At 41.0% G+C, this 27,893-nt stretch overlaps 1 protein-coding gene across 9 annotated transcripts; it reads right to left on the minus strand.

Annotated features, from left to right (window-relative positions):
* Positions 1–1,808: 1,808 nt before the first annotated feature.
* On the minus strand, positions 1,809–27,302 carry trip12 (thyroid hormone receptor interactor 12). Of its 9 annotated transcripts, none has more exons than XM_034605228.1 (42): positions 27,170–27,246; positions 23,927–24,073; positions 23,398–23,523; positions 22,383–23,170; positions 17,787–17,892; positions 17,394–17,530; positions 17,093–17,176; positions 16,784–16,879; positions 16,542–16,693; positions 16,346–16,381; positions 16,150–16,245; positions 15,959–16,051; positions 15,711–15,872; positions 15,188–15,256; positions 14,907–15,072; positions 14,384–14,501; positions 13,416–13,572; positions 13,024–13,177; positions 12,432–12,660; positions 12,212–12,330; positions 11,586–11,793; positions 11,113–11,213; positions 10,123–10,330; positions 9,859–10,000; positions 9,415–9,606; positions 9,055–9,206; positions 8,807–8,964; positions 8,545–8,618; positions 8,218–8,417; positions 7,658–7,785; positions 7,247–7,398; positions 6,976–7,118; positions 6,710–6,866; positions 6,396–6,494; positions 6,190–6,304; positions 5,846–6,000; positions 5,383–5,547; positions 4,764–4,928; positions 4,550–4,663; positions 4,341–4,435; positions 3,451–3,554; positions 1,809–3,333 (listed from the first exon to the last, which is right to left on the minus strand). In XM_034605228.1, exons 2-42 carry the CDS (start codon positions 24,022–24,024, stop codon positions 3,137–3,139), a joined length of 6,210 nt encoding a protein of 2,069 aa, XP_034461119.1. In that variant the 5' UTR covers positions 24,025–24,073; positions 27,170–27,246; the 3' UTR covers positions 1,809–3,136. The 9 variants fall into 9 exon arrangements, with proteins under 9 accessions (XP_034461119.1, XP_034461124.1, XP_034461122.1 ...); XM_034605233.1 differs by having other exon boundaries at positions 2,793–3,333; positions 10,123–10,297; positions 13,024–13,096; positions 27,170–27,302; XM_034605231.1 differs by having other exon boundaries at positions 2,793–3,333; positions 10,123–10,297; positions 27,170–27,290.
* Between the last annotated feature and the right edge of the window lie 591 nt (positions 27,303–27,893).

A 27,893-nucleotide genomic window follows, 5' to 3' on the forward strand; every position in this document is an offset into this window, starting at 1 on the left:
AGATCCTTCACTTTGGTGAAAGTAATAATACATAAGCCCAAGTAAAAGTGCTACATTTGAAATGACACCTTATTTAAAAGTAAAGAAGCTTTTTCAGCTAAATTTACGAAGGAAGGAGTCCTAGACCTGATCCACGTCTGACAAGCGGTCCTGCAGCCTGACATCTTGTGGCCTGTTACATCATTATCTCAACTTAAATGTCCAGTGTATAGGATTTAAGGGGATCTATTGGCAGTGATGAAAAATAATATTCATGAAGATAATGTTTGTGTTACCTTATTGTGTCGACCCTCTGTGAGCAGGCCCCTTCCTGCAGGAGCATGATGGGTGGAGTCTGGTTGTCAGGTAGATTCAGGTCACCTGGCTGCACTACATGAGCTGGTGGCTTCCACAGTATTTGGTTTGTGTCTGTTTAAATTTCCTTTTCAATTCTTTAAATAAAATTATTCTTAATCAAACTAAAGTGTGGTCTTCTCTACGTTGTCCAGCCTTTAGCCGAGTGGTGGCTTCACAATGAGTCTGTAATATCTACATGGAGACCAGGTTTGTACAGAGTCCTTCATGTTGTACCTCCATGTTTCTACAGTAGCTCAGAAGGGACAAACACTGGTACCAGACTAGAGAGAGTCCTTTGCATTGTTACGTTCCCTGAAGGCCACTGAAGGTTCTTCTACATTCCGGGAAGACGAGGGTGGATTAGCATTTAGTTGGGTGCAATTAGCAAACTCACCATTAGATGGCACTAAATCCAACACTTTTTATTTTCATGACCTGCATTCTTTTTATTAGCATGAATTAAAGGATTATCAAAGGAAAGCAAATGTTTTGGGTTGTTGATCAGAATAGAGGCAAACAAGCCCCAGTTTTAAGCTTCTTTTATTTTTAGAAACATCTGTCGGGGAGGATTTGTTGCCTTGAGTACACAAAGTCCCTAATCTTATGTAATCTATGTTCAAAATTCTGCAGTGGGTGGTCAGTTTTTTGTATTATTTAATTTTACTTAATAACCAATTACAGATCAGTGGTTTGTCAATGTTTCAATAAGGAGCAGAAGTTGCCTTGTCCTCTTTGTCTCCAGGTCTTGTCTCAACAGTCTCAAGGGCTGATTCACAACCTCAATTTATTTTGGTGCAAGTAGTCGTACGCCTCGGGGAGAGGTGCTGTTGTAGTTGCATGCTTGGTATGATGAATATGAAACCCTGCGGTTGATAATGACATGTTGGCCTTGCACTCTAGCCTCAACCGTTCCATTTCCATAATGAATCTTCCCACGGTGCAGTAAATCTGTCACCATGCGTCGCTCAGCCTGTTGAACACAGGGCACGGCCGTAGACAGCAAAGTCATGGCGCCTGTTGCTCTGTCTCTCCTTCACTCTGGAAATGTTTTCTGTTGTTTACGGTAAAGAAAGACTAGAATGTGTTAGTTTGTCTGAGGTCATCACAGAAGGTTTAGTGTTGTCGATAAAAGAGCATTCAAAGGGGAATGTGTTGAACCAGGGTTTAGTTATGTTATTTCACACCCACACGTCTTAAATCCACTGCAAAGCTTTACTCTGGTTTCTAAGAGTTTGTGAACACAGTGGTGGGTAAAGATTCAGCTTGAGAGGCGATAGCGTTGTTAAATCATGCTGAGATCAATAGAGCAACATTGCAGGTGAGTCAAATAATTCCCCTTTGTCGCCGTCACCATGGCAACTCAGTTTAACCTGTCCACAATGGAGTCCCATGGGGGAGGAAAGTGTCAAGATTTGTCTGGTAAAATGACCCATAGAAAGTAATGTTTTTAAAAAAGTAACGATGAACAAAGATGAGTCAAACAATTACTTTATTTATGTTCAGGTAAAAACATGAACCTGATGCAGTAAATTATTGCAGATCTTAGAAACCAGCACATGAACGATTGGGCCAAGAGAGCATACAGTGGCGCCCTCCCCTGGCCAGACTGCAGGTGCACACCACGGTTTGTTCCAAGCCAGCAGTGCAAAGAAAAAAGAAAAAAAAAAAAATCAACTACAGCAAGAAATAAAGACAATATAGAAAATTAAAAAAAAAAGTAAAGCAGACATTCGCACCTCAAACAGGGTGTGAAACTGCATATAAACTTTATTCCATAAATGAGCTTGAAATGCTATCTGGCCATTAAACGATAAAATGAGACCAGCCAAAATTTTTTGTGCCCGGCTACATTATGTGTTGAGGGTTGCTCAGAGCTTGGTCTACCAAGAAAACCCTACACATCTGGTAGGGCCCAACAGAAAGACACTAAACCCTATCAAAAGAAGAGCAAAAACAAATTTTACCTGATCAACACATTGGTTACAACTCTTTATCTGAGCTGAAGCTCTCTATAATATAAAGGAGGGCCAGAACACAATCTCAACTTGCTTAAAGGGGGGAAAAGAAAAAACAAAAACAAAAAAAAAAAGATAATATGCGCTCATCACTACCCCGCATTCAAACAACTGCAACTCTCGTTTTCACAACTTGAAGCAAAGACACACGGAGGGGGGGGGAGAAGCCGAACCGAAAACGCAACACACAAACTGGGGCCAATATAATACAGAACAAAATGCCAACGAACGAACTGAGGGGGGGAAGAGACATGAGAACAAAGAGCTATTCTATCAAATGTGTAGAATGAGCAAAGTCTGCAAATTTGTCTGTACAAATGATCTTTGGAGCTAAAGTAAACCTAGCTTGCTCGATGGACCCCCACCCACCCACAGCCCTCCCCTCCCCTTCGCCCCCGAGACCCAGTGACATTGTCCACCATTCTGAAGAGGAGACATCCCTTTTTTTTTTTAAATATCACATAGCAATGCAATTTAAAATGTCACCCAGATGTTTTCATCTTTTTTAACATTACTCAACTACTGATATAAGTTTTGCTCTCTTTTTTTATATTTTAAGTTCTGTGAGTCATGGAACACATTTCCATTTTTTTATTTTTTATATTTTTTTGAGAGACAGGGGCAGCAAATATATATTTAAAGTCTTAAGTTTTCTGCAAGCTGCTTTCTCTAACAAGAAGGCTGTACACGTAGCCTCGATGTATGTGATTACAAAAAAAACTAAGAAGGAAGTAATGATTTCATCAGTCGCTGTAGAAGGCATTTGAATGTGACATGTGGAGAGATCAGGAAAGGTGGAACGACTGCTGGCCCTCGCGTGCCGCAATCAACAGTTTCTCTCGCATGATCTCTATGCTGGAGTAGTCAGGCAGCTTCAGGTAGTTGACGCAGGTCATGACTGAGGGGAGGAAGTCGTCTGGGTTCTCTGTCGACTCGAAGGTCTTCCTCACGATCGTCAGAGGGGGATTCAGGCTCCGGAAACCTAAGAGACCAGAGCGACACCAAAGTGAGTGCGCAGCTTGCTTACTGCACAACATGCATCCACAATTTAAACATTATCTGTGACATCCTTAAAACCAGCGAGTATGAGGAGACTCACCTCCGACAGGCAGTCTGGGGCTTCCTGTAACGAACTGCAGGAAGAGTCTCTGCTGCTCGGCATCGAAACTGCTCAACACCTCAAACAGAAACCGGACTGCACGGCTGCAGAAAAGAGAGATCAACGATACATCAGATATGGGTCTGGAGAGGTTACCTTTACCTATAATGTGTCGTGTAGGGAGTATGAAAGAAGCCTAAAGCCAAATTCTATGGTGTTCTTCACTAAATAATTTGTCAGGTACAGGTTTCGCTGAGGACAAACTTGTAGAAGCAGCTAGAGGAACATCAAAAATGTCACCACTGTGTCAGTAGCCAAATGGCAAAGTAACAAATGCTAGGAAAAACACAGGATAAAGAGGGGCCTACTAAACCGCTGACATGCTGTTATTTTTCCTTTTGACACAATTTAACAAACTGCAACCAGTTGTACAAAGTTTCTGTGTGAATTATATTGAATTCTATGTCGTTAATAACCTGGACATAGCATTAAAGAGCCTTGAATAAATGTAAGGGGTCATTCCTCTATTTGTTTTATGAGTCAGAACAGCATTGTAATTACTAACTCTGGTCCCTTGTGAATTCACAGCTAATTATCGCCACCCACTGACTAGTCAGGGACATATCATGATATGTGACTAGGTCTGAGCAACAAAACCTCAAGTTAAAATCATGTTTTTATCTAGATTGAGCTCAGAGGAATCCAACTGACAGAAATCCTTTGTTGCGACGTAGAACTTTAATTTCTGTATAATCAAGATTCACTGATTGAGTCTCATCGTTAAACTCTCTTGGAAAAAAGTGAAATGCAGCGGGTTCTGTAACTTAGTCAGTATTTACAGGCTGCACTGCCCTGTTTGCAGTTTTCCTGTCATTGGGTGACGGTCTCACCTGTCATGTGTGTAGCCATGGTCTGGTCGACAGCACTCCATCAGTGTCTTGACGTCCCACGTCTCTGATTTACTGCCACACAGCAACTGGTCAAGCTACGGCAAGAGAGGAGAACAAATTAGAAATTGAAAATGATAAAAGGGAATAAGAATGCAAGCTTTTATTTTACCAGCAAGAAAAAACAACAAAAAAAAAGGAAAACGTTTTACCTCCTCTGGATAGAAATACTGCAGGTGATGTAAAGGGAAGACTGACTCAAACCCTTCCCTAAACGACTCAAATTGTCTGGACACTCCTTCATTTAGAGTCCAGTACACCACCAACTAGACAGAGAGAAATTTAAAACATAAATGATCGTAAGGAAGAACAATAATAACATTGACAAATTGTTTGAAACAGAGAGTTTGTGTGCGTTTCTCATACCCTGAGGTATTCCTCCAGGTTGTAGATTGTGACTGGGACGTCTTTGCCGCCCTTTTTCAGCTCAATGTTTGGGAATCCTGGGAGGGTGAAGTCCAAACCCAGGTCCTCTACTGAGCAGCCGTTCATGTTCAGGCTTTCTAATGCCTGCTGCAGGGTCTCCCTCGTCTGACACAAACACACAAACACATGTTAACAACAGAACTTGTGGAGAAACAGGAGGCAGCCCCTTTTATGGAACCCCGATACAACCGTTTTAGAACAGAGGTCTTCACTTTGGTTCTTTAGAAGAGTAAAAAATACACAATCAATGTCAACCAGGATTTAAGTCAACTCATGAGCTATGTCTTAATTCAGGGGCCTCATCCTTCAGACACTGCATTTGAAGACCCAATTTTGTCACAGGGGCAACATTTGGCTGTAAACCATTTTAAGGCTCCTTTCTCAAGCAACGAAGGATCCATCATCAACAACCTATCGAAGGCTCAACCTTCACCGGTGACTTGGTCTATGGAGGCCACGCCTTCGTAGACCGAGTAGTCCTGCAATGGATATGGCCCCTGAATTGGTACACAACCTTTCAGAGCCCTAAACTTAACAATTTGAGGACGGTGTTATCTACCTGTGATCGGTCCTGCTCCAGCCTCTTCTTCTGGCGGATAATATCTTCCAGGTGCTGAATGGACTTGGCCACACTGGGGTCAATGTTCACCAGATCATGGGAGCTTACCGACATCTCATGTCGTAGCATCCACTTGTAAAACGGCAGACCCAGGGGCAGGTCCAGCTGGAGAGAGGCGCAGGAGGAAAGTGGTTCATGAATATCAACACATGTATATCAAACAGTATGTAATGTTTAAATGCCCAAATATGTATTGGACATCGACTCAAGTCCCGTCACCTATTTGATCAGTGACCAGTGCTTGAAATATAAAAAAATGTATTCAACCATCATTAAGCAGGCACCGTATGCCTGTACTCACTTCAGCATTTATACATGAGATTAAGTTTTCAATGGCAGAAAATCATTCCTTAATGCTTATCCTTGGAAATACGAGTCTATTAACCAAGATAGAAGTATTTACCAGTCTGAAGTCCATAATGGCTTTGGCCATTAGCTTTCCTAAGAAACGGAACTTCATTTTGATTTTGGCTATGTGTGCTGGTTTGGTTGTCCTGCCAAAGGGAACCGCAAACAGTCCTCTGGAGCTGAACATATACTTAGTTCCCTCTTGGCTTCCTGTTGGGCAGAGACAAAAGGTATGGACATACTTAGTCAGGTAAAAATACACAGTAAAACATCTGATTTATATTTCCATTAAGTGCAAATGTCATTAATATCATGGGTTGTCAGGTAAATTAACCAATGTCTGAATAATAAGAACACAAAAAAATAAAAACATTGGACAAAAACAAATTATCCTGGTACCTTTAGGATTGGCCAGAGTGACCTCTTCTCCCCTCCACAGACCGAGGTCGGCCCGCTGCAGCTCTTGAGACACCAGAGCGTAGAACTCCAGAGTTGGGCCAAGACCTGTGCCAACCTGAAAGAAGATAAAGTAAAAAGATTGAATTCAAACAAATTGCACCAGAATCATGTCTTAGTATTAGTCAGATATCAGAAAGTAAAAGTACCTCGTTCTCATACTGAATCTCCAACATTGCCCTGGAGCTGCCGAGGTCCTGCATCACAGACTCAGCCTGTTTGAGCAGCTCGTCGCGGTTTATCGTCCTCTGAAAACAAGAGTCGAGAAAGGAGAGATGTTAAGTTTCAGACATCCCTTAAAACAAATGTAAAAATAGGTGCCAACATTTCACAACGTGAAATACTAAATGATTAAAGAACAAACTTTAAATTCCATTCATACAAAATGGAAACTCATGAAACACTGACGACTGAGTATAACAAGTGGCTTCAAGTGCAACACTTTAGTTTGGAAACACAGCACCTTTTTCCTGTCCAGACGTGGTGCAACTCTGCTGTCCTGAGAATCTGATTGGTTGATCTCAGGGTTTGTATCCAGTAGGCGCTGCATGGCTCTGTCGCGGTCAAAGGCAGTTACATAGAATAACATCTGCCGGGTGTCAAAGGGGAAGAAGAAAGGACTGTAGAGGAAGAGAGTGAGAGAAAAGTGTGTAAGTACCAACTGATGTCAGACAAAATGGTAGCAGCTTGTTTTCTTATTCCTCTTTCAGTCAACAGGATGAAACTTACCAGGTCTTTCCAAGCTCGATGAGCCATGTAGGGATATTCCCCGTCATGATGACCAGTGGGTCTTGTAGCTGACGGTTGGCTTTGGCTGTCAGCTTACTGTTAATGAACTCAGTGGTCGGGATGATTTCCTTACACACAGCATTCTGCAAAACAACCAAAAATATTGATGATTTTCCTTATATTTTATGTTGTGAAGCTATAACTGATGCTGACTGCAGTGTTATTCATTTAATCATTGAAATGATATTAAAAAGCATCTTTGGAGACTTACATCATACAAGTAGAACCAGTATCTACTGATGGAGTGCAGGACCCTCAGCAGCAGGTTGACCTCTAAAGAGGGGTCATCAAAGGTTATGGTCTCTGGTGGCTCCGGAGTGAGGTATGTCTCTAAGGGATTGACGACGCTGGGACACACACCATCTGGAAGAAATGGGAATCAATGGTTGTAATAAGGAACAGTGTTCAAACTATTGAAAAGCTGTATGATTCTGATATTTTTATCTGGTCACTCAACTGCTTTTTGAGTTGGACTAGGAAATCCAAACTACAAAACGACTATGCTGAGTTGAACTATTAATATACAACAAAGTCAATTTAAAAAGAAGCAGATGCAGAATGTTTGTCTGATAGATGGCAGTACTTATATTAGTTTTAGAAACTCTTCACTTCAGATTCTCACCATGCCACAGCTCATCCTGCTTCTTGGCGTTGCGAGGTGAGGTTTTGGTGGGAGCAGTCTGGGCTCGGCCCCTCTTTCCACCCACAGCATCTTTGCTGCCGTCTTCATCCTCTCTCACAGGCTTATACCTGGAAACGAGACACAACATTTTGTTTCTGGATGCTTCTCCTATCAGGTACAGTTCAGGATTGACTCGCATTGTATTGTTTTTTTAAATGTAATAAAAAAAGATTATTTTTAAGAAAATATTTTTGGATTCTAGGATGGGACATGAGGTTTACATGCCTTTTGGACACAGATAATTTGAAACTCATTTACCTTTATGACTGGACTTTGGGTATATAAACATTTTAAGCAGTAACTGCATTGTGGTAAGTAAAATTTTGCACTTCTGAGAATACAAGAACATGTTCATATCACACCCTGTGTGAGACAATTTGACAAATGAATTTGCATGGACACTACTGGTTAATTACCAAATCCCAAAACATGTTGCTCTTCTGTTTCAAAAGTGACAATGACGGTTAAGACAGTTGTTAAGACCTTGTCTGCATTTTTACCATATTGTGTGCGTTTTGGTCCAGATGCCAGCTCGCCCAAGGGGGTTGGCCTCATCATCCGTCGACTCCCTTTCTTCTTCTGCCTGAAGACTGTACTGCCGTACAGCTTGGTATACAGTCATGTTGTATGGTAGCAGGTGGTCACCGATGTAGAACTGTAGTCTGTGACGCACACTGCCAGAATTCAGGAACTGTGCCGCCTGGATACACAAGAGATTACATATTTGTATTAACAGTATTTAAGTGAGATTTGGATTAACACGTATTCACACAGGATCTGTTTACGAATAAAAATATAACATATTTGGCATGAAATGCCTCACATACCAGTGATTCATCGATTTCATCATCTGAACCATCATCATCACTGTCTTCGTCTTCTTCTCTGATTCGGCCATACCCTGTGCAGACGAGATTTTAAGTAATCGCAAAGTTAATTCACAAAAGCTTAAAAGAACAATCTGTGGGCATCTGGAAAATTTGGAAGTTAAACAGGTGCCTCTAGAAATTTAAATTGTGTCCAGTGTTCTCAGGGGGGGACACTGGCAAGGAATCAGCATCAACATTAAAAGCTGTGAGCAGCCCTCACCTCTGACAACTAAATATCTCTCGATGGCTTGCACCAGAGCCAGTGGGTCTATCTTCACTGGGCCTCCTTTCCACTGTTTAACATTAGTGCAGTCTGGGTGTCTCTGCAGCTGACACTTCAGCTGATGTGTATTGAAGAACTTCAGTGCCTGAGATCCCCTGGAGAGAGAAATTGATCAGAATGAAACAATGTTAACCAAACAGTGTAAGATTAACTCTTTAGATATACAGTCGTGTAAAGCCACAGACCTGCTGCCATTGCCGTTGCCACTGGGGAAGTCATGCACTTTAACAGGGAACTGCTCCATTTGGCTCAGACAGCTGTTCATCTTGTGCACCAGGCCCAGGTAAGGCCCATTCCCTGTTGGGTCTAGACGACCGACAGGCTCCATTCCTGGAACCTACAAACCAAAAGGTGAAGAATCAAGAGGTTAAATTCAACAGGGACAACAGGAGACAGCAAACGAAGAGTCACAAACTGTGTCGATAGTTTCCAGTGTTGTCTGAGTTTCCACCCTCGAAGAACACTGAGTATTAGAAGAGACAGGTCACCTTGTACCATATACAGAATTTTAGAAGCCTGGCAGTCTAAATATTTTAGTTTCTCACCGGACAGCCAGCGAAAACATGGAGGAACCTCTTGAGCCGCACGTCACGAGTCAGCAATTCCCTGTCCGTGTTGGAGGTCAAGTAAACCAAGAGCTGCTTCACCAGCCCACTGTGCTGGATCTCAAATGATGACACATCAGATTCCGATACAATACTGGAGATCTCCGACAGGCACTCCATACCACCGTCCACCTGGGAAATGGGAAAAAACAAAGGAGAAAAATGTCTTAGTACTGGCATGTTACTGTATTTTATACAGTGGATTTTATTTAAAATCAATACACTTTCAGCATCAATATTTCTCTCTATTTCCAACTGGTTTAAAATGTTTGGGAGGTACCCAGTTTTATCAATTTCACTTTTTTTTCCTTTCATATATAACCTCAAATTTGTTGGTTTATTAGTTCTTAACAGTTCACTGCAAAGAGTGAGTGTATGTTTTACCTGCAGGTTGAGCTGCTCAGTGGCTGTGCAAAGTCTCTGGAGTACATTCAGTGCAGGGTTGCTGCCATCCACATTTTCAGAGTTGAAGAAGCGCTCCACAAACTTACTCGCCTGTTCTTTGATCCAGGCCTTTATTTTGTCTCTGCAAAATAATTGAAAATAAAACACATTTCACATCAAATTACAAGGGAAAGTGTGACTGACAATATTATAATATAAGTGGGGGGAAAGCTAAACTTTCTCCCATACTCGTTATCATAGTACCTGTTATTTGATATTGAGTCCTTTGGAGGGGCCCTTGCCAAGCCACTCACCCCCGCCGTGCGTGAGGGTTCTGAGTTGGCATTATTGGTCTGGGCACCCAGTTTGCCCCAGGTCTTGGGATTGAGACTGGCCAAGAAGGATGATTTGGGTGACTGAGTACTGGTTGGGCTCTTAGCTGTAAAGAACCCAGGCAGAGTGGGAGGGTTATCTACGGGTTGAGAATATAACCAAGATCACAAAATGTCAGTTCAGGTCACGACCACTCAAATGTGCTTCAAGGAATCACTGACACACCCGCCGATACTGAAAAATTAAATCCTGAACTTGCCACATGTAACTGAACAGATTCTACTGTCAAACTTGTATTAAATGATAACTTCACTGTAAGGTAACTAATAAAATTAGATGATATGATTCTGCACAATAGCTCAGTATTATAAAATATATAAAACATTGATTAAAAAAATGTTTAGTCAACAATGATTCAGTTGTTCATGCTTTGAGATGGGTTTTGAATAAATAGTGTCCTAATATTGGCCTTGTGAGGACAAGTCTCATATTTAATGTGTGACTTTTGACACTGAGACTTTATGTATCCAAGTTTCCTGACACAGTAAGAGCAAAAGATAAGCTTTCTTTTGTGAATTTTCCTCCCTACCAAAAGAATGTAATCATTTGTTATCCCAGTGAAGACGGACCACCTGAGATTGTTTAACTCTTCTGAAAACCTGTTCAGACCAGAGTTTGCGGCTGGACTATAAATTCCTTTACTTTCTAAATATTCTGTGCTCACTCCGTCAACCAACACTCACATTCATATACATGTGTACATTCTGGGAATGGGGAGATATTGTGTCTTGGTGTCTGGGACCCATTAACGCCAGACAATTTCAGCAAAGATTTTCACTACATCATATTTACAGATTCTTTAAACAAAGTATTAGATGCGTTTTTTTCGATACACACAGTGACTGTAACACTTTAACTTACCCTGATTGTCTACTTTGTCATCATCTCTTGGGGGAGAGTATTTGGGTCTCCTCGGCCCTCTTTTAGGTAGTCGTTTCCTCTTTAGGACATCACTTAACCGCCTTGGTGGAGGAGAAAATGATTAATATTATGCTAACGGAGAACAATGAAAATATCTGTGTGCAAATTCATTTAAACAACAACTGGATATATCTTATCCAGTGTTAAAATACATTGAGGAAAGGTAGCATACATTCATTGCTGAATAAACAATCCAATACTGTCTGAAAAGCTTAGATATAAGGTTTCCAATGCAATTTGTAGACAAAATTAGGCAAAACTCTCTTTAGGTGGTTGAGCATTGAACACATATGCAATTTGTGTTTTATGGTCTTAGCGTCCAATGTGACAGTCTTTGGGCCTGTGCTAGTAAAGTATATTTAAAACCCTTCTGTAAACAGCCAAACCAAAGCCACACATGGCCACAGACTCACCCCTGTGGGCTGAGGTCCAGTGAGTCGTCCATGCTGTGCTGGAAGCTGGGCGAGCCAAGGTCTGGAGTTGCATTATTAGCAGATGTGGTAGATGCCGTGCTGATGGTGGTGGTGCACAGACTGGCAGTACCACTTGGGCAAGCCTTAGGGGGACTTGTTACTAGAAAGGTCTCAGACTCTGCCAGGTTCTTAACCTGGTGCATTACACCTGGAAGAGAAAAAAGAAAGAGGACTTAGAAATGACCTAAATCCTTAAAGAAATAGCAGAAATCTCTTGCTAGTTTTGCAAGAGTCACACTTAGTTTGAGGACTGTGGGTCAATGTGAAATGCAGACAATGAAAGGAATAAGGCACTGGAAAGGTAACACAAAGGAAACACTGGCAGCAATGCATTTTATTTATCAAGTCAAAATGTTTGTAAACTGCATTAAATAATTTGGCTCATGTACTGTTGAGCTTCAGATGGTGATACAATTATTGGCTTTGGGTTATGGGTTCTCCAGTAAAACAAAACAAAAAAATAGTGTTTAGAGGAATCTCAGGCTAAGGTCTTTAAATCATTTTATATCATCTATTTTGGTGAACACACAGTAGGAAATTTGTTTTCTAGGGGATCGTTTATTTACCTTCCCTTCTGAAATAGACACTGAAGACATCAGGTAGCTTCTGCATGAGGATCTCAGCCATCTGCAGAGAACCCACTACAATCTTCAGGTCCTGGCTGGACAGCATGGAGGCAATGTGACTGTAGAAAAAAAAACAGAAACACATACAAGTCAATTTACTTTCACTCAAGGAGTATGACTGGTCAGTCTTTAAAAGTAGCTCACAGTACAGCACTGTTACCTGGACACAGAATGGTTCCTCAGCACATCCTTCAACAGCTCTGCATCAGCAAAGTAGATGATCCTGAGGATGGCTCTAAGGCACTTGTGTCTGACAGCAGGGCCAGCCGACGAGCTGTACACCTCATACAAGACCCCAAACAGAGTTTTGATAAAGCACTTTGCCAGTTCAGGGTCCTCCTTCATCAACTGGGCTCGTGCGTCTTCTCGACGAACCTCCTGGTGACTCCCTGAAGATAAAATGGTGAACAAGTCAGTTTTCTTTTCTTTCACATATCAGGTGCAGAATCCACACAACACAACTGGATAAGACACAGCAACAGAAAGACTAGAGCTTGCTGTTGCCTGCTCAAACTCCATTCACTTGCACTCATTGCATGCATGCAGTTTGTACAAGATTTCTCTGCAACAATGAAACACAATTTAAAAATTAACTGCTCTAAACCCCTATCCTCCACCAAAAAAAAGCTACCTAAAAACCCATTCAAAATCACCAAGAATGCAGATATTGAATGTCTATTCCTCTAGAAATGTGATAAACTGCAGAAGCCACCTTATAACAAATATCGGTCATTTACAGTGGCCTGAATTACCTGTGTTGGGGTTGGCGAGAGGATTTGGTTTCCTCTGTATTCCACGTGCTGTTCCTGTGTCTTCATTTATCTGCTGCATAGAGTTGAAGTCAATTGTGTACACACGGCCAAGAGTTGACAAACTAATCTCATCCTCCCCGTTCTGGTGCGCTGTCTATAGGAGCAGATAATAACCGAATACACCCGAAATCAGTAACATATAGATCAACTCCACAAAAGTGTGTGTAAAACTGTGACATAGTGTAATTTAATGCAGTATTTTAATGATTAAATCTACTTTTAAGGCCCTAAATCAGTCATGCAAAACGGCACAACATATTTGAACAAATCTTTTCTGTAATGTGATATCATCGCAAATTTTTTTTGAGAGTTTGCATGTGATGCATTTATACCTCAATAATGCGGCTATCAATGCGGTTGTAAGGGTGCCACAGTCCTCGGTCATCCCTCCACTGCCAGATCGCGCCTTCGGTAGTCTGGGCACTACCCTTCTTCAGCATTACGTCAACGGCAAATATGCCTTCTCTCGGCAGGCAGGGCATCAGCTCACTGTAAAAAAGAAGAGGTTCCAGAAAGTGGCGAAATTCAGTTTGATCTAAATTCAGGTTAACTGGAATTAGGTGAAATACTTTTTCTTTAAATACCTTTTCTGAAATGAAATGATGTGCCGTTTTATTTATAGACTTTTTGTGGAATGACTAAGACGGTGTAGCTACAGTTTCTGTTGATTAATCAATTTGTTAAAATTTGAGAACCAACCTTTGCATGACACAGCCCTTAATGTTTAGAGTTCTAAAAACAATGTTAGCTTTAGTTTGATACCATTAAACTTTGTGTTTGTGTTAATGAGATAAATATACTGCATCTTTGGTTTGTGCTAAAGATATTGAAACTTCATTTAAATAGCAGTTTTTAAAAACAGAGTTTACTAGGTGCTTTGACAACAAAGCAAGAAAAGTAAATAAAAACTTGAACACATAAAAGCGGTAAAATGACAATCAAAATAAGTGAACAAGTAAAATAAAAGGTGAAAAGAAAATGATAAAGTATCACATGAAAGCAAGTCTATAAAAGTGGGTTTTAAGAAGTGATTTAAAAGAAGTCACTGACTGATCAAATGACCACCTGCCATGGATTAATTAATGTCAATTGACCACTGTGGCAAAACAACTGTATCTGTGGTTCAAGGTCTGGGAGAAGCAGTTGTAACATGAGTGACACTGTGGTCAACCAAATGTGAGTGTGGCAGAGCATATTTGATGGAATTCCTATAAATTGGGCAAAGGACAATGTTTGAACATTATTTGTGTGTAAATTACACCACACGATACCGAACAGAAGGCAGGCAGACAGATGTTACCATATGAGTGAGGTCAGTTCGTAGAGCTCCTGTGGGCTCCGAGGTACCAGCTCAATCTGTTCCTGGCAGCTGCCATTTGACGCACCACACAAGAGGAAACGTAGAGTTTCTGCTATGTCTGTTCAGAAAAGTAAACAATGACAGTTCTGCTATTAGTTGCCTGTTTAATCTTTAACACAGAGTATTCCTACACTTCTAGAGGTAAAGTGAATTTCAGAGGCGGACAATGACGAACAAGTAGATGTGAACAGACAAAACAATTTGATCTCGATGGCAATTACTCATGTTGACAATAATTTGTGGAGAAACAGAGCATATCTAAGACATAGCATATATACACACAAATACACAAGATTCATATACACATTTTATATACACATAAATACCTTTTTGATTCAAAACCTACATCTACTACTAACTATTACATTCAGTAAGTACAACAACACTCTGTATAGATTACATCGAGTATAACAGTAATGGACAGGGGGAGAAGTGAGTGTGTACAAGTGTGAGGGTTACTCACTCTGTTTCATAAGCTGGACTGCCAGGCAGGGGCAGTTAGAGCACATAAGAGAGAACATGCGCACAACCATGATGAACATCCCCGAGCTGAGCACAGGAGGGGTCACAACCAGCAGCTGCTGAATGTTGGTCAACAGGTCCCGTGACGCCACCTCCTGCAGCAGGTTCTGTTGATTTTAACACATACATTCACATTAGCCGGAAGGTTGGATAGCAAAAGGCAAAGATAAAACAGGAAAACATTGTGTTAAGTCTTAAAAAAAAAAAAATTGAGTTACAAACCTCTTCATGTTGAAAGTTGTCCACCAGTCTGGCGAAACAGAGACAAGTGCTTTCGACGGATTTCTTATCCTGAAAGATTGTTATAAGAATAAAAACATTAGTGAATCTTTGCATGTTACACTGAAGAAATTCTCAATATAGGGACGATGTTAAAAAACTGAAATATTCAAGTGAACTCAATGTACTTGTTTCGGTACAAAAGAATTATAAATAATAATAAAAAAATTCTAGACGTCCATTTCTACATCTGTAACCTGCTGCAGCCTGCTGTTATGCAAATATGGCAATGGGTTCTACAAACACAGCCAATTAATAGTACCGCAGAGGGAAAAGGTATGAATAAGTATAAAACTGAGCACTGAGCAAGCTAATATGACTAGTATATACTTTTTTCTCATCAACTTGAATTAAACCAGGTCTTTCTCCTAACTGACGAAATGAACGCCACTAGGTATCATTAAAGTCTGTGCTGTGATGGTATTGCATTGTGAATTTCACTGTTCTACTACATGGGAAAACGTACCTGGTGTGTGAGTCTCTGTGTCAACAGTGGCAGAGAATCAGCTACAAAGTGGAACTCGTCTGGAGTAATGCTCTGGCAGCAGTTGGCTGCAATGGCCAGGGCATTCCTCTGAGCATTGATGCTAAAGAACTCTAGGTAAAGGAGGCAGTCAGCGAGCCCACCCTGTGAGGGATGAAATAAGAGCATTATTGTGGTCTGCAGTTTTGGCTAAAAGAGAGAGGTTGTGACAGTTATGAGAATGCACTTACAGCCTGCAAAATGGCTTTGCTGTGTCGCCTTGACAACATTTCCAAGGCAGTCAGTGCCTGCTCTGCTACGTCAATGAATTGGATCACCTGAAGCTGGGTACAATAAGACAGAATAAGGCATTAACATATCAACAGGCCACCACTGTGAAATAACACGCGAGTAGGGACAGAGAGGGATTGCATTGTCTTACCTTCTCCAGGAAGACAGGAATAGCATCGACCACCACAGCAGAGGATCGAGGCAATGCCTCCATCATATATGTGAGTGCACGAGAGGCATGATTCATCTGTGTACATAGATCAAAGTTAGGATCAATCCCATTGGCCTTACAACAGTGAATCAAACAAAAGATAACATGTACAGCAACAGAAGTTCATCATACTCACAATATCAAAGTTATGCTCCATTTGTAACAGTGTAATCTGCAAAAGAAAGTATAAACATGGAATCAGATTAGTGGTAAATCAAATACAAGCAACATGAAAGCTACTTTACTGGCAAATTAAAGTCTAGCTGAGGCATAGCTGCAAAGCACACAGGAAGGGATGAAAAATGCAAACAGCCAAAATGAATAAAACTTACCAAGGCGGGCACCACACTCTTAACAGGGAATCCACCAAGTGTCTCTTCATTACCCATCACCAGCAGCTGGCACATCTCAATAGCAGCTTGGAGCTGCTGAGACTCATCACCTGTGGCCTGCAGGCCCTGCAGTAACTGCTGAGCCTTGGAGCCTGTAAAGAGAGGGCAGAATTTATCAACACCTATTTGGAGTTTACCAAACATAAAGAACACTGATGTAAGGGTCAGGAGTTTACACTCACTGGCTCCACTGCCTATGGTCCTGTGAAACAGCTGTGACATGCGGGGTCCCAAGGGCCCAAAAAGATGTGGGGGGAGTCCCCTGGCTTCCAGTAGGGCTGTAAGGACGAAGACAGCAAGGCTTAGAGAGCAATTACAAGTAGGGTAAATTCGAAGATTGTTTTTAAAAGCTTGATTACCTGATGCTATAACTTTAAAAATCAGGTGTATGGGTAAATGTGTATTTTTGCTGTATAATATTCTGACATGTTGGAAAAATTGTGTATTTTGCCAAGGACTGAATTGTAAATCTGAGGGGTCATTGAACATACCTTGAAGTCTTCCCATTTCAGAGTCATCAGACTCACTCTCTCCAGAGGTGGTCATGCCCACTGCTCCAGCAACTGAGCTTGAAGCTAGAAACAATATATAAATAAAATTCTCTGTTAAATAGTAAATAAAGAGATCAAAATAATGGCTGTAGATTTTACTAAGAAAAAGCTTAAAATCACATTGAAGGTTTTTTATGGGTTTGAATGTTTAATCCTGAAACAATTTAATGGAAAATTCTTGATCATCCAATAGTTAAACATTTCATAGCAAAAAGACTTGAAAAAGTGGTATGATGGGTACCTGAAGCCCCTTGTGATGCCTCATCAGTGCGAGCGGCTGAGGAGTTGGCCCCATCTTGGTTGTTGTCAGAGTCGGCCATTTTCTCCTGCCGGCGAGCGTCGGCTGCCCCGCGCTTGCCTAGGCCTGAGCCCCGCCGACTGAGGTAAGAGTAAAAACAGATTGACAATCAGTAATGGAATAATCACCAAGCAAACTGCATTCGGTCACCAACAGTGATTCCCCTGGATAGTTTCACGCTATATATTAATGTTGATGCCCTTGTAGATTTGGTCATAAATGTTCAAGAGTCAAAAGGATGCATGAAGATTTAAGGCATCAAAGGATGCATGAAGACTTTAGGCATCAGTATTTACACAACAGTCCAACCTGTCTAGTTAGCACTGGGATTTTTACCTGGTGCTGGCACAGGAGCCCGTGGTCTTCTGGCGTGTGCTCCGCCGAAAGCTGGGGAGCTCTGCTGGAGGAGACTCGCTGCGCTTCTTAGTGGATTTCCTCAAACCTGCAATGAAAAAGTACCAACACTGGTATTTATTGACTGAAATGCATTGTCAAAACAAAACGGAACCAGTCTGGAAACCTGGCAATCATTACTAATAGCTTCAGAGCGAGGGTTTGTGTCTGTCCTTGTCCTGTTAGATCTTAGTGCAGCATTTGACACTTTTGATCATCAAATTATATTACAGAGACTAGAGCAGTTAATTGGCATTAAAGGAACCACCCTAAACTGGTTTAAATCCTATTTTTCAGATCAATTCCAATTTGTGCAAGTTAATGATGAGTCATCTGTGCGCACCAAAGTTAACCACAGTGTTCCACAGGGTTCTGTGCTTGGCCCAATTTTATTCTCATATATGCTTCCACTAGTTAACATTATCAGGACACACTCTAAATTTCCACAGCAATAAAACCAGAACAGTGTAATCAATTAACTAAACTTCAAGCAGCATGTTTCAAGGACATAAAAACCTGGATTACCCTCAATTTTCTCTTATTAAACTCAGCTAAAACAGAGGTTCTAATACTTGACCCTAAACACCTTAGAGATACAATATCTAATTATATATCTGCGCTAGATGACATTGCCCTTGCTTCCAATGAAACAGTCAGGAACTTGGGAGTCATCTTCGACCATGAAATTTCTAGGACTGTCTTCTTTCACTAAGGTAACATCTCTAAAATCAGACATGTCCCGTCTCAAAAAGATGCAGAAAAACTATGTTTTTCTGCATGTAACTTTGTATGTAACTTTGTTACATGCAGACTTGATTATTGTATTCCTTATTATCAAGCGCCAGCAATAAGTCGTTAAAAGACTCTGCAGCTTGTCCAAAATGCTGCAGCACGTGTCCTGACAAGAACCAGGAAAAGACAATTCTCCTGTATTAGCTTCACTACACTGGCTTCCGGTTAAATCTGAAATTCTCCTCCTCACCTAAAAGGCCCTTAATACTATGGCACCATCATAACTTAAAGAGCTCATAGTACCATATCACCCCACTAGAGATCTGCCCTCCCAGAATTCAGCCTTGCTTGTTGTCCCTAAAGTCTCTAAAAGTAGAGTATGAGCCAGAGCTTTCAGCTATCAAGCTCCTCTCCCGTGGAATCATCTCCCAGTTTCAGTTCGGGAGGCAGACATCCTCTCTACGTTTAAGAGTAGGCTTAAAACCTTCCTTTATGATAAAGCTTATAAGCTGGTCCAGGTCTGTCTTGGACAATAATTCCTCAACCTTCCATTATGCTACAAACTGTTTATTGTCACCAATGCTGTAAATACTTGGTATCCACAACAATTTTCACCTTGTTTTTAGGTTGAATTATCAGACACCAACACTCTTATAAAACAGACAATGTGTAAGAAATGGCAAACAGTAAAATCCATACTCCTAGCAAATAGGGGGCAGCATACTTTAAAAAAGATGCGGTATCAGTCACATCATAAGAAACAAGAATATGCACTTATTGCATATCTAACCTCAGCATGGGACTGAGCCAACCCTCCATAGATTGGAGGAGAATGTTTTCCATACAGGTTTAAACTCACAATCTGTTTATGTGATAAGTAGGTTGTTTTCTTCAGATTCTATAAGAATGAAAATGACAATTTCACACCCAGTCTGTCCAGTCAGAGAGACGGAAAAGATGGAATGGTGACAGGAGAAGAGATTGTGTCATGAGAGGTTGAGGAACATGCGTGAAAGCAGATTCATAAATATTTTAGCTAGCGTAGAGAGGAATGAGTGAGTGGGTAGATAACTGAAACACAAGTTTACAGTCTACTCACTGTTACTACTTCGTCATCCTCTCGTGACTGTGGGCAAACTGTTACAAACTATTACATTTACTCACTGTTGCCTCTTGAGGTACAAAGTGGTACTACGAGACGGGACAGGCTGGGGCTAGCTGGTTAGCATGCTAACTTCAACAGATATCTCTGTCACACAATAGATATCTTTGACAGTGTTGATGATCAAAGTCGAGTTTAATTTGAATGTTTTAAACTAAAATACTTCTATCAACATAAATCAATATCATGACTATTGTTCACAGGTCTGTGATCAATAAAGCTATTAAAAACAGGTGGACTCTCTGATTGTTACTGTTCAATACAGTAGAGTCTCCAATGTTGCCCGTTTAGAGCCCTGCTTGACTGACTAGAAGGGTATTAATAGCAACTAAACCGTGGCCCTATGACAGAACAAACCTCAAGCTGGATCTATGACTCATAAATCAGTAGTATAAAAATAAACATTTAAAAAGATTAAGACCAAATGAATTAAAGATTTCTATGTGGTTCATTTGTTCAGCCCTTTGTGGCTCACTTAGTATTGAATTACACATGGTCAAATAGAGAGCCCTCACGCAGATTTCTCAGTTCCCATATAAAATTAAGCTATCTAAAGCCAATGCAATCATAATATTTCCCTATTGTTGAACCTGCAGTAACATTACTAATTTAACATAATCAAAACAGCACTGTGTTATGGAAAGCTATACAAAATCAATGGTACAAATACAGCAACATATACAATGTTGCTGTATTTTTACCATTGGGTAAGTACTCACCATTACAGCTGAAAGTACCGGAATATGTGCATTAAAATTTAACAAAGTCCAACAAATTAAGATATTCCAAGGGAGATGAAGTACTTTTCTCTTGACAGAAACAGCTTCTGAGCCCTTCCCTGCCCTCAAACATACCCAAAGTCAGCTGGTGGGCCAACACACCAAAGCCAATTTAGGAGGGGTCTCTGCTGTTGGGCCCAAGGCCCATGGCACAGAGCCCACCTCAGTTTCTATCCTTTCACCTACCAAGAACAGCCTGACCCCTCGCTGACCTGACAGCTTAGACCTACTTCACCATGCACACCAAATTTCATCTGCAATATACATCTGACCTATTGTTCCTGCACATTTTCTCCTCTACAACTCGGGATATAGAACAAAACTCAATACTTCTGCAGCCCTGGCTGCAGCATTTCTTATTGGCAATTGTCAGGTACCAGAGTGTCCTTTGGTCAAAAATGGTCTCATTGTTTGTCTTCTGTACTTAATTTAGGCTTATTCGGAATGTTTGCATGACAATTAATATACAGTTGATGCAACTGATAAGTTTACTTTGTATTGTGAAATGTTATTCTGCAGAAAATATTGTTTTACTAAATAAAATGTGGTATGCAGTCAAATGTTTTTGGTATTTGTGCTCTAGTCTGAGTCATACATTTTCATAGCCAATATTCCGCACCACTGTGTGTATTGTAGCCAAATATTGTAGCCAAAAATTGCCAATAGTACGTTAATATGCTATAATTACAAGCATTGTATGGTGTGTCAGCCAGAGAGCATTGACAAAGCTGTAAGTTCTGCACATGAAAAAGTATGTATATATGTTGAAATTAAAATCAGACAATGTTACATTATTCATAGTATCAGCCTAAAAAAAACTGTATTGTCTGGCTAAATGAGTATCAGTTTTCTCTACTGCCAATTATAGAATAACATAACTGCCCCCATTAATGCTGACAATAACAACCAAAGGCAATACTAACCTGACGACCTTTCAGCATAATCTTTAAACATCTGAATACATATTACAGAGACCAATGTGCTACCTCAACACCACAAAACAAAACAAAACAAGCTGCACTAATATTGCATTCATCACAGCATTTGACTGCAGCTCTTGAATTAAGGGTCATGTCACAACACTGTATGCACTGCCAGTCAAAAGTTTAAAATAGAGCCCTACATGTTTACTATAGCAGTGGAATCGTACATTTGTTTCACACTGACAATTGGGCAGCCAGCAGTATTTATGTATTTAGCTACTCTCAAGTATCAGGCTACATTTACTTCAGTCTGAAATCTGAGCCAGTTCACCAGCAGAGAGAAGTCCACACTCACCACATGTGAACTAGATATACTAGTCAAGACACACCAACTGTATTAATACCCAATACATGGAAATCATGAGTTACACAGATATCGGGATAAAGGCTTTGTGAAATCTTACCCCTGGGTGTAAATTGAGTATTTGTACAAATTTCTGTCAAAGGTTAAGCATCTATATGTAGCTTTTGCTTGGTGGTGGTGGTGGTGTGTGTGTGTGTTGTAATGTTTCTCAACTGGGCAGCAACTGATGCTGCGACACTGCTCAGATCACAGGTCCTGTGACATCTAATCCCAAAGGTGTAACCTTAAACTGAGCACATGAGAATAATGTGCTGACCCTCAACAGGCAAATCTTCGCCCAGTCTGAACCCCTCTATCCTTTCATGCAATTAGAAAAAACCCATTACAGCAAATACTCTTCAAAAATACACTTCTTCCCACCATACCCCTGTCAATAATACAAGAGGGGGAGAATAAACCAAATTTGTAAACACCATGAGATAATAACATAAAACTGTATAGTGCTAAGATGCAAATCAAATGAGTGTTTTTTTTTTTACCATGAACAGAGGGAATACATATACAATTAATGTGACTCACTTGCTAGTTTAGCTTGTAATCCTGATGGCCCAGGTTTGGAGGTCTCAGTTTTGGAAGATCCGGGCAAGGACAGTTTGGGTTTTGGCAGGTTTACTTTGGGGTTGAAGCGTGCTGCCCACTCAAATTTAGAAGAGCTGGCAGATTTGGCCTGCTCCTTGTCACGGGTACTACGGCGTGGGGAGGGGCTTGAGGCCGAGCGAGAGCGACGTGCCTTGGTCTGATCTTTTCCCTGTTTGACTCTGGCGCCCTGAGTGGTGGCGCTGTTGGTGCCTGTGGTTGATGAAGAGGAAGAGGTGGAGGCAGAGGAGGAGGAGTCTGTCACGTTGCTACACCCAGCTTTGGCTGAGGCGGCTGATTTAGACGCCAGCTTGGTGGGTTTTGCAGTTCTGCCCTCCGTACGATTGGGGAGGGACCCAGCGGTGCTACTTAGACCGGGGAGAGAGTCCACTTTCTTCCGTTTCGGGATTGGTGAGGCCCCAGTGGGCCCGCTCTTCTTGCTCTGACCTCGACCTGATGATGCAGGTGGTTCTGAGGCTATTGATCTTTTCTTAGACTTCGCTGGGCCTTTCTTGGTCTCTGAGGTATTGTCTCTGGGTGGTGGGAGCGATTTGGGTTTCTTGGCTGGGGTCGGTCCAAAGGTAATAATTTGGTCAGGAGCTTCGCTTCTCTTTAGCCCCCGGGTGCCTTCACTCTTTGACTGGTGGCCTGGTCTTTCTTGTTCGGAGGTCCCTGCAGCCTCTGGGTCGTCTTGCAACACAAATGAAGCCACGGACAGAGTAAGACCGCTTCTGCCAGGGAGCAAGAGGGATAACAAAACGCCATCTTAGAAAATCTCTGAAACCATGCAAAGGGATGAATTACAATGCCACAATCATTGTACTCATTCAAATTTAGAACAAAACCCAAAGATGTAAAGTAAGTACAACGTTATTGGATAAAGTACAAACCCTAAATATACACATATACACACACACACACACACACACATTAAGCACCAAGTAGAGGGGAGGGGTACCTTCTTGAGTTGTGCCCTCTGGACTGGCCAGTGGCTGTGCTGGCTGTGGCTTTGGAAGCCTTAGAATTAGGTCTTCTACTTTCAGGTGGGGAATTCGCTTTATGTTTTACTTGCTCTGACTGCAACCTGTAAGGTTGGAAATTAAAGAACAAGTGACATTGCAGGTTTCTGTTATGAAGCCACATAAAAGAGACTGATCAATTCCCAAATAAATTTGATTAACTGTGCTTGCATATTCACTGATACTGATCTTTAACACATTTGGAGTAGCATTAAAAAGGCAGCTACAAAGTACATAAGCTTCCACTTTTATCAAAGAGGCCAAAACAATTGTGGGTTACGATTAAATTTCAGATTACTACATACAAACACTGTTCATGCCACCCACGACCTAATTACAAACACCCCTCTATTAAACAGCCCTCTTTAAATGCTCTATTCAGGAAAACCCCAACTATGAAAACTGCATTTTCCTCTGAACTGAGATTTTAACAAAACTTTTGCTTGGTTCTTTTATCAGTAGACTCACCTTCCCGCAACTGTGTGGTCTTGTGGCTGGGCCGCAGCAGTGTTCCTCTGTGAACGGCGCAGTGACCCCCCTGGATTGGAATTAGGCCGGTTGGACATTGGCACCTCTCTCCTGAAGGGACATACCCTTTCTAGACACTACCATTCACTGCAATCAAAGACAGAAAGAAACCACTTGAGAATACTTGAAAAAAAATTATGGTGAGCCTTGTACCTTGTACTCAACTGGTTCTGTTTTGAACAGGTAGCTGTGCAGTAGATGAGAGCTGATAGAGCTATGCACCATCAATCTCAAGTTAAACAAAAAAACTAATTTGTGATGATCAGGCACAAAATGTTTCATCAACGTCCCTGTGATTGTACATCTCAAGATACAAACCTGAAATCAACAGCCATCCTATTGATGACATTATCATATGTGTTGGGGTAGAAAGAAATCTGTTGCTACAAATGGTAAAATTGTTCTATGAACTTAGTGTTTATTTATATGATGAAAAAGATTTCAAAGAGGCAGTAGTCTGCTTTCTTCTGAGGAAAGATAATAGGAACAGAACTCAATTTATGTTCAAAGCACCCTCACAATTTCCCCAGTCTGTAAAACAGAATGAACAACTCAAACTAAATTAAATATAAACCTTAACTTAACTTTTGCCAACCAACTATATCAGATTATGATATAATTGTTTACAAGACAGCATTTCAAACAATTCTGTCAATAACCATTAATCACAATAATTGTGATCATGATAATCACCCATGATTAGGATCATGGCTGTGATTAATCACAATGATCATCATCATAAAAGTGTCACTTTACAAAATTAATACAAAAACCTGAGAGTCCTCAGATAAATAAATTATAATTGTTAATAATGAACTAGGTCACAGGCAGATGTAAATAGACCTACCATAGAGAAGACTGCAAGTCAAACAAACCTCCCCCAAAAGGGATGATCTTTCAAAGCATCAGACTGTGATTGAAATAACAGCTGATGATAATCTTTAAAATGGTCAGAATATTCCATAACATTTAGATACCATACCAAGACTATGTTGTTGTGTAGCTTATAGTAATAATTTCAGATTGGATTTGAAAGAAAACATGTTTAACACATGAAGACGTATATATTATATGTAATTCTCATGAGCCATTGACATGAGGGTACTGATAACAGGAGTGATTGATATGATTTGAATATACACACACACACACACACACACACACACACACACACACACAGAGCAGCCTGATTTTATCAATTGATACACAGAGACTACTGAATCAACACCTAAATGCTTTCTGCCATCTTGAATAGGAAGGTTATCAATGAATCCATTTAGTTGAGGTTTAAATCATGATATCATTGATCTTAAAAATACGCCACACTAGGTAAGCTCATAGGGCCTTTTAAGGCCTGCGCTGACAGTGCGTCCTAGTCTTTGTTTATTCGTCCATTCTGACAACTGGTGCACCCCACTCGCACATTATATGATTGAGTTTAGCTCCTCAAATGTTCGGCAGCTTGAAACAATCGCCGGTACAAAGTTTCGTCAACATCATTAATCAGTGTCCTGTTTTAATACTCATGATTTACAGAGGCCTGTGTTACTGACGTAGTTGTCTACCACCACCGTCTAACGTTAGCATGTTTAGCCACTCGTATCCTAGCTAGTCCCATACATTTTGACAGCAGCTCAGTCACAACCCTATCTTCAAAAACACACACAATAAAACCAACGCAGGTAAACACTACATACCGAATATAAGGAAAATAACACGCTGTAGTGGTGGTAATAACATACCAGAGACACGTTAAAGTTACGTTGGCTAGCGTAGCAGTGGCTCCATGGAAATGCGTAGTTGGCGTACCGGTGTGTCAGCCTATTTAGCTCCCGAACTAAACGCAGCACCAAAAACCAACAGCTACATTGTCTGTTGTATGAAACGGCGATTTTTTTTTTTTTTTTTTTACAGACTGGTCACGACCAGGCCCTTAAATGTTGTCTACGTTCACCTGAGATAAGCTACACATCGACAATGGCAGCATCGGTCGGTCCGTCTATCGACAGCCGTTTAATGTTACATAGCTAGCAAGCTACCAATAAACCAACGTACGCTAACTTTGTATTCGCACTGCCATGACACACTGCTGTCTGGCAGTCTATCAAGTTTAAAGGAAAAAAAATGTACATGACTCGCTCGTAAGCTAGCTCACCATCACTGCTTCACTGGAGGGTCGAATCAAAAAATTATACAGTTGTAAAGTCGACAGGTAACTAGGCAGATCAAATATCTCTCCCTTATGAACTGTCAACGCGAATACACAAGTAGAGCTAACTGATGTTAGCTGGCTATTAGGGTCAGTAATGTTTTCTAAGCTGAACTAAGGCCAATGTCTGCCTCACTCTAGCGCTTGCTAGCAATTAGGATAACGCAAACCACGCAGAAGACAAGTTAACTTCTAACAAGTAGCGTGTCAACAAAGCACATACTTCCAATTAGAAGCTCGGATGAAGAGACAAAGTTACGTCGGGTATTATTCTTAGCTCCCAGAATGACAAGTATCGAAGCTAATTATTAGCGAGCTAACGCTAGCTTAGCTGAATAAGAGCGAACGTTTCTTCAATGACCAGTCACTCGCCAACAGTAAGGGGACAAAAATAAACATTCGACTGTTCGGTGAACACGTTCAGTTACTGGTTAATATAACGCTATGTATCCATCCGGGTGAAAAAAAACCCTGACATTATCAATAGCGAATTAGCTACTGCGGGACAGTCACGTAGCTGACGTTTAGCGTTGTCAAATCAAACAAGAGCCTAACAGCTACTGCCAGCTAACCTTGGCATGTAAAGTAATTAATATTAGCAAGCCGTATACTCGCTGTGTACCGCTCTGCCACCTCCACGGGAAGGTGGTGGGATTTCTTTAACAAACGACAAACTGGTTCAAACTCACGAATTCAGTCTTGTGAGAACAATTTTTGTCAAATTCTGCTCGCATTTCCAAGTTGTCTAGCTAGCGGCTAGCACGCTAGCGCTAGCTAGCGAAAAGAAATGGCCTCTGGTACCTTTTAGACACACACACAAAAAAACAGGAAAGCAGGAACGGGAATCGAGATATTTTCGCAACACTGAGTCGTAAATCCTCCGATGTATTTCGACACTGAATCACCTCGAAGGTCCGACAGACCGTTGGCTGACATGTCACGGAACAATTCTACCTTTTGTATGCTGTTGTTACCTATTTGTTCCAGTGTTGTAGTTGTAACAGACAGTGCACCAGCTCCTCTTTTCTCTCTCTGTCCCTGTTACTTTCACATCAGCTGAGGGGCCCACAACCGCAGTATACATCCGCGTGATTCATCCGCTCGGGGACTACTTGTCTCGGATTTCAAGCTTTTCGGCATCCGCATGTTTTCAGGCAACGACAAAACACTGTGTGTGTTGTATTATCCCATAAATCTGCAAACTCCTCGGACATAAAGATGAAGATGAGTTTTTACGTCGTTCAAGGTTAATCCCTGCAACATTGAATTCATTCGAGAACATTAGCTTGTCACAAATATTAAGTATCAATCCGCTAGGTCGTGACCCCCCCCCCCTCCCCCTCTTTCTTCAGTGTACATAAAATATTAATCTTCAATAATTCGTTTGATTTCCTACCTTTTATAGCCACTGCGCGTAAATGTAACACAACACGTATCAAATAGTTCCCTCTGCTGTTGGGTTAGTCCTCTCATTTCAGGCCCTTTTCAGTTGTCATGGTTACAAGTCTGCGTCCAAAATGGCGGTCTAGGTAGGAAGCAACTGTGTGAATTTTACATATTTCTCTCCAACTTGTTATTGCGGAAAACGAGGTAAACTATTTGTATTATTTTGTATTCATTAAAAATAAATTCTTAAAAATAACAACTTTATTGGAAGTGTTTATTAAACCACTGTGCATGTGCAACACAGAGACTAGC

This window comes from Hippoglossus hippoglossus, chromosome 13, assembly GCF_009819705.1.
Source record: "Hippoglossus hippoglossus isolate fHipHip1 chromosome 13, fHipHip1.pri, whole genome shotgun sequence".
Taxonomy (NCBI): Eukaryota; Metazoa; Chordata; class Actinopteri; order Pleuronectiformes; family Pleuronectidae; genus Hippoglossus; species Hippoglossus hippoglossus.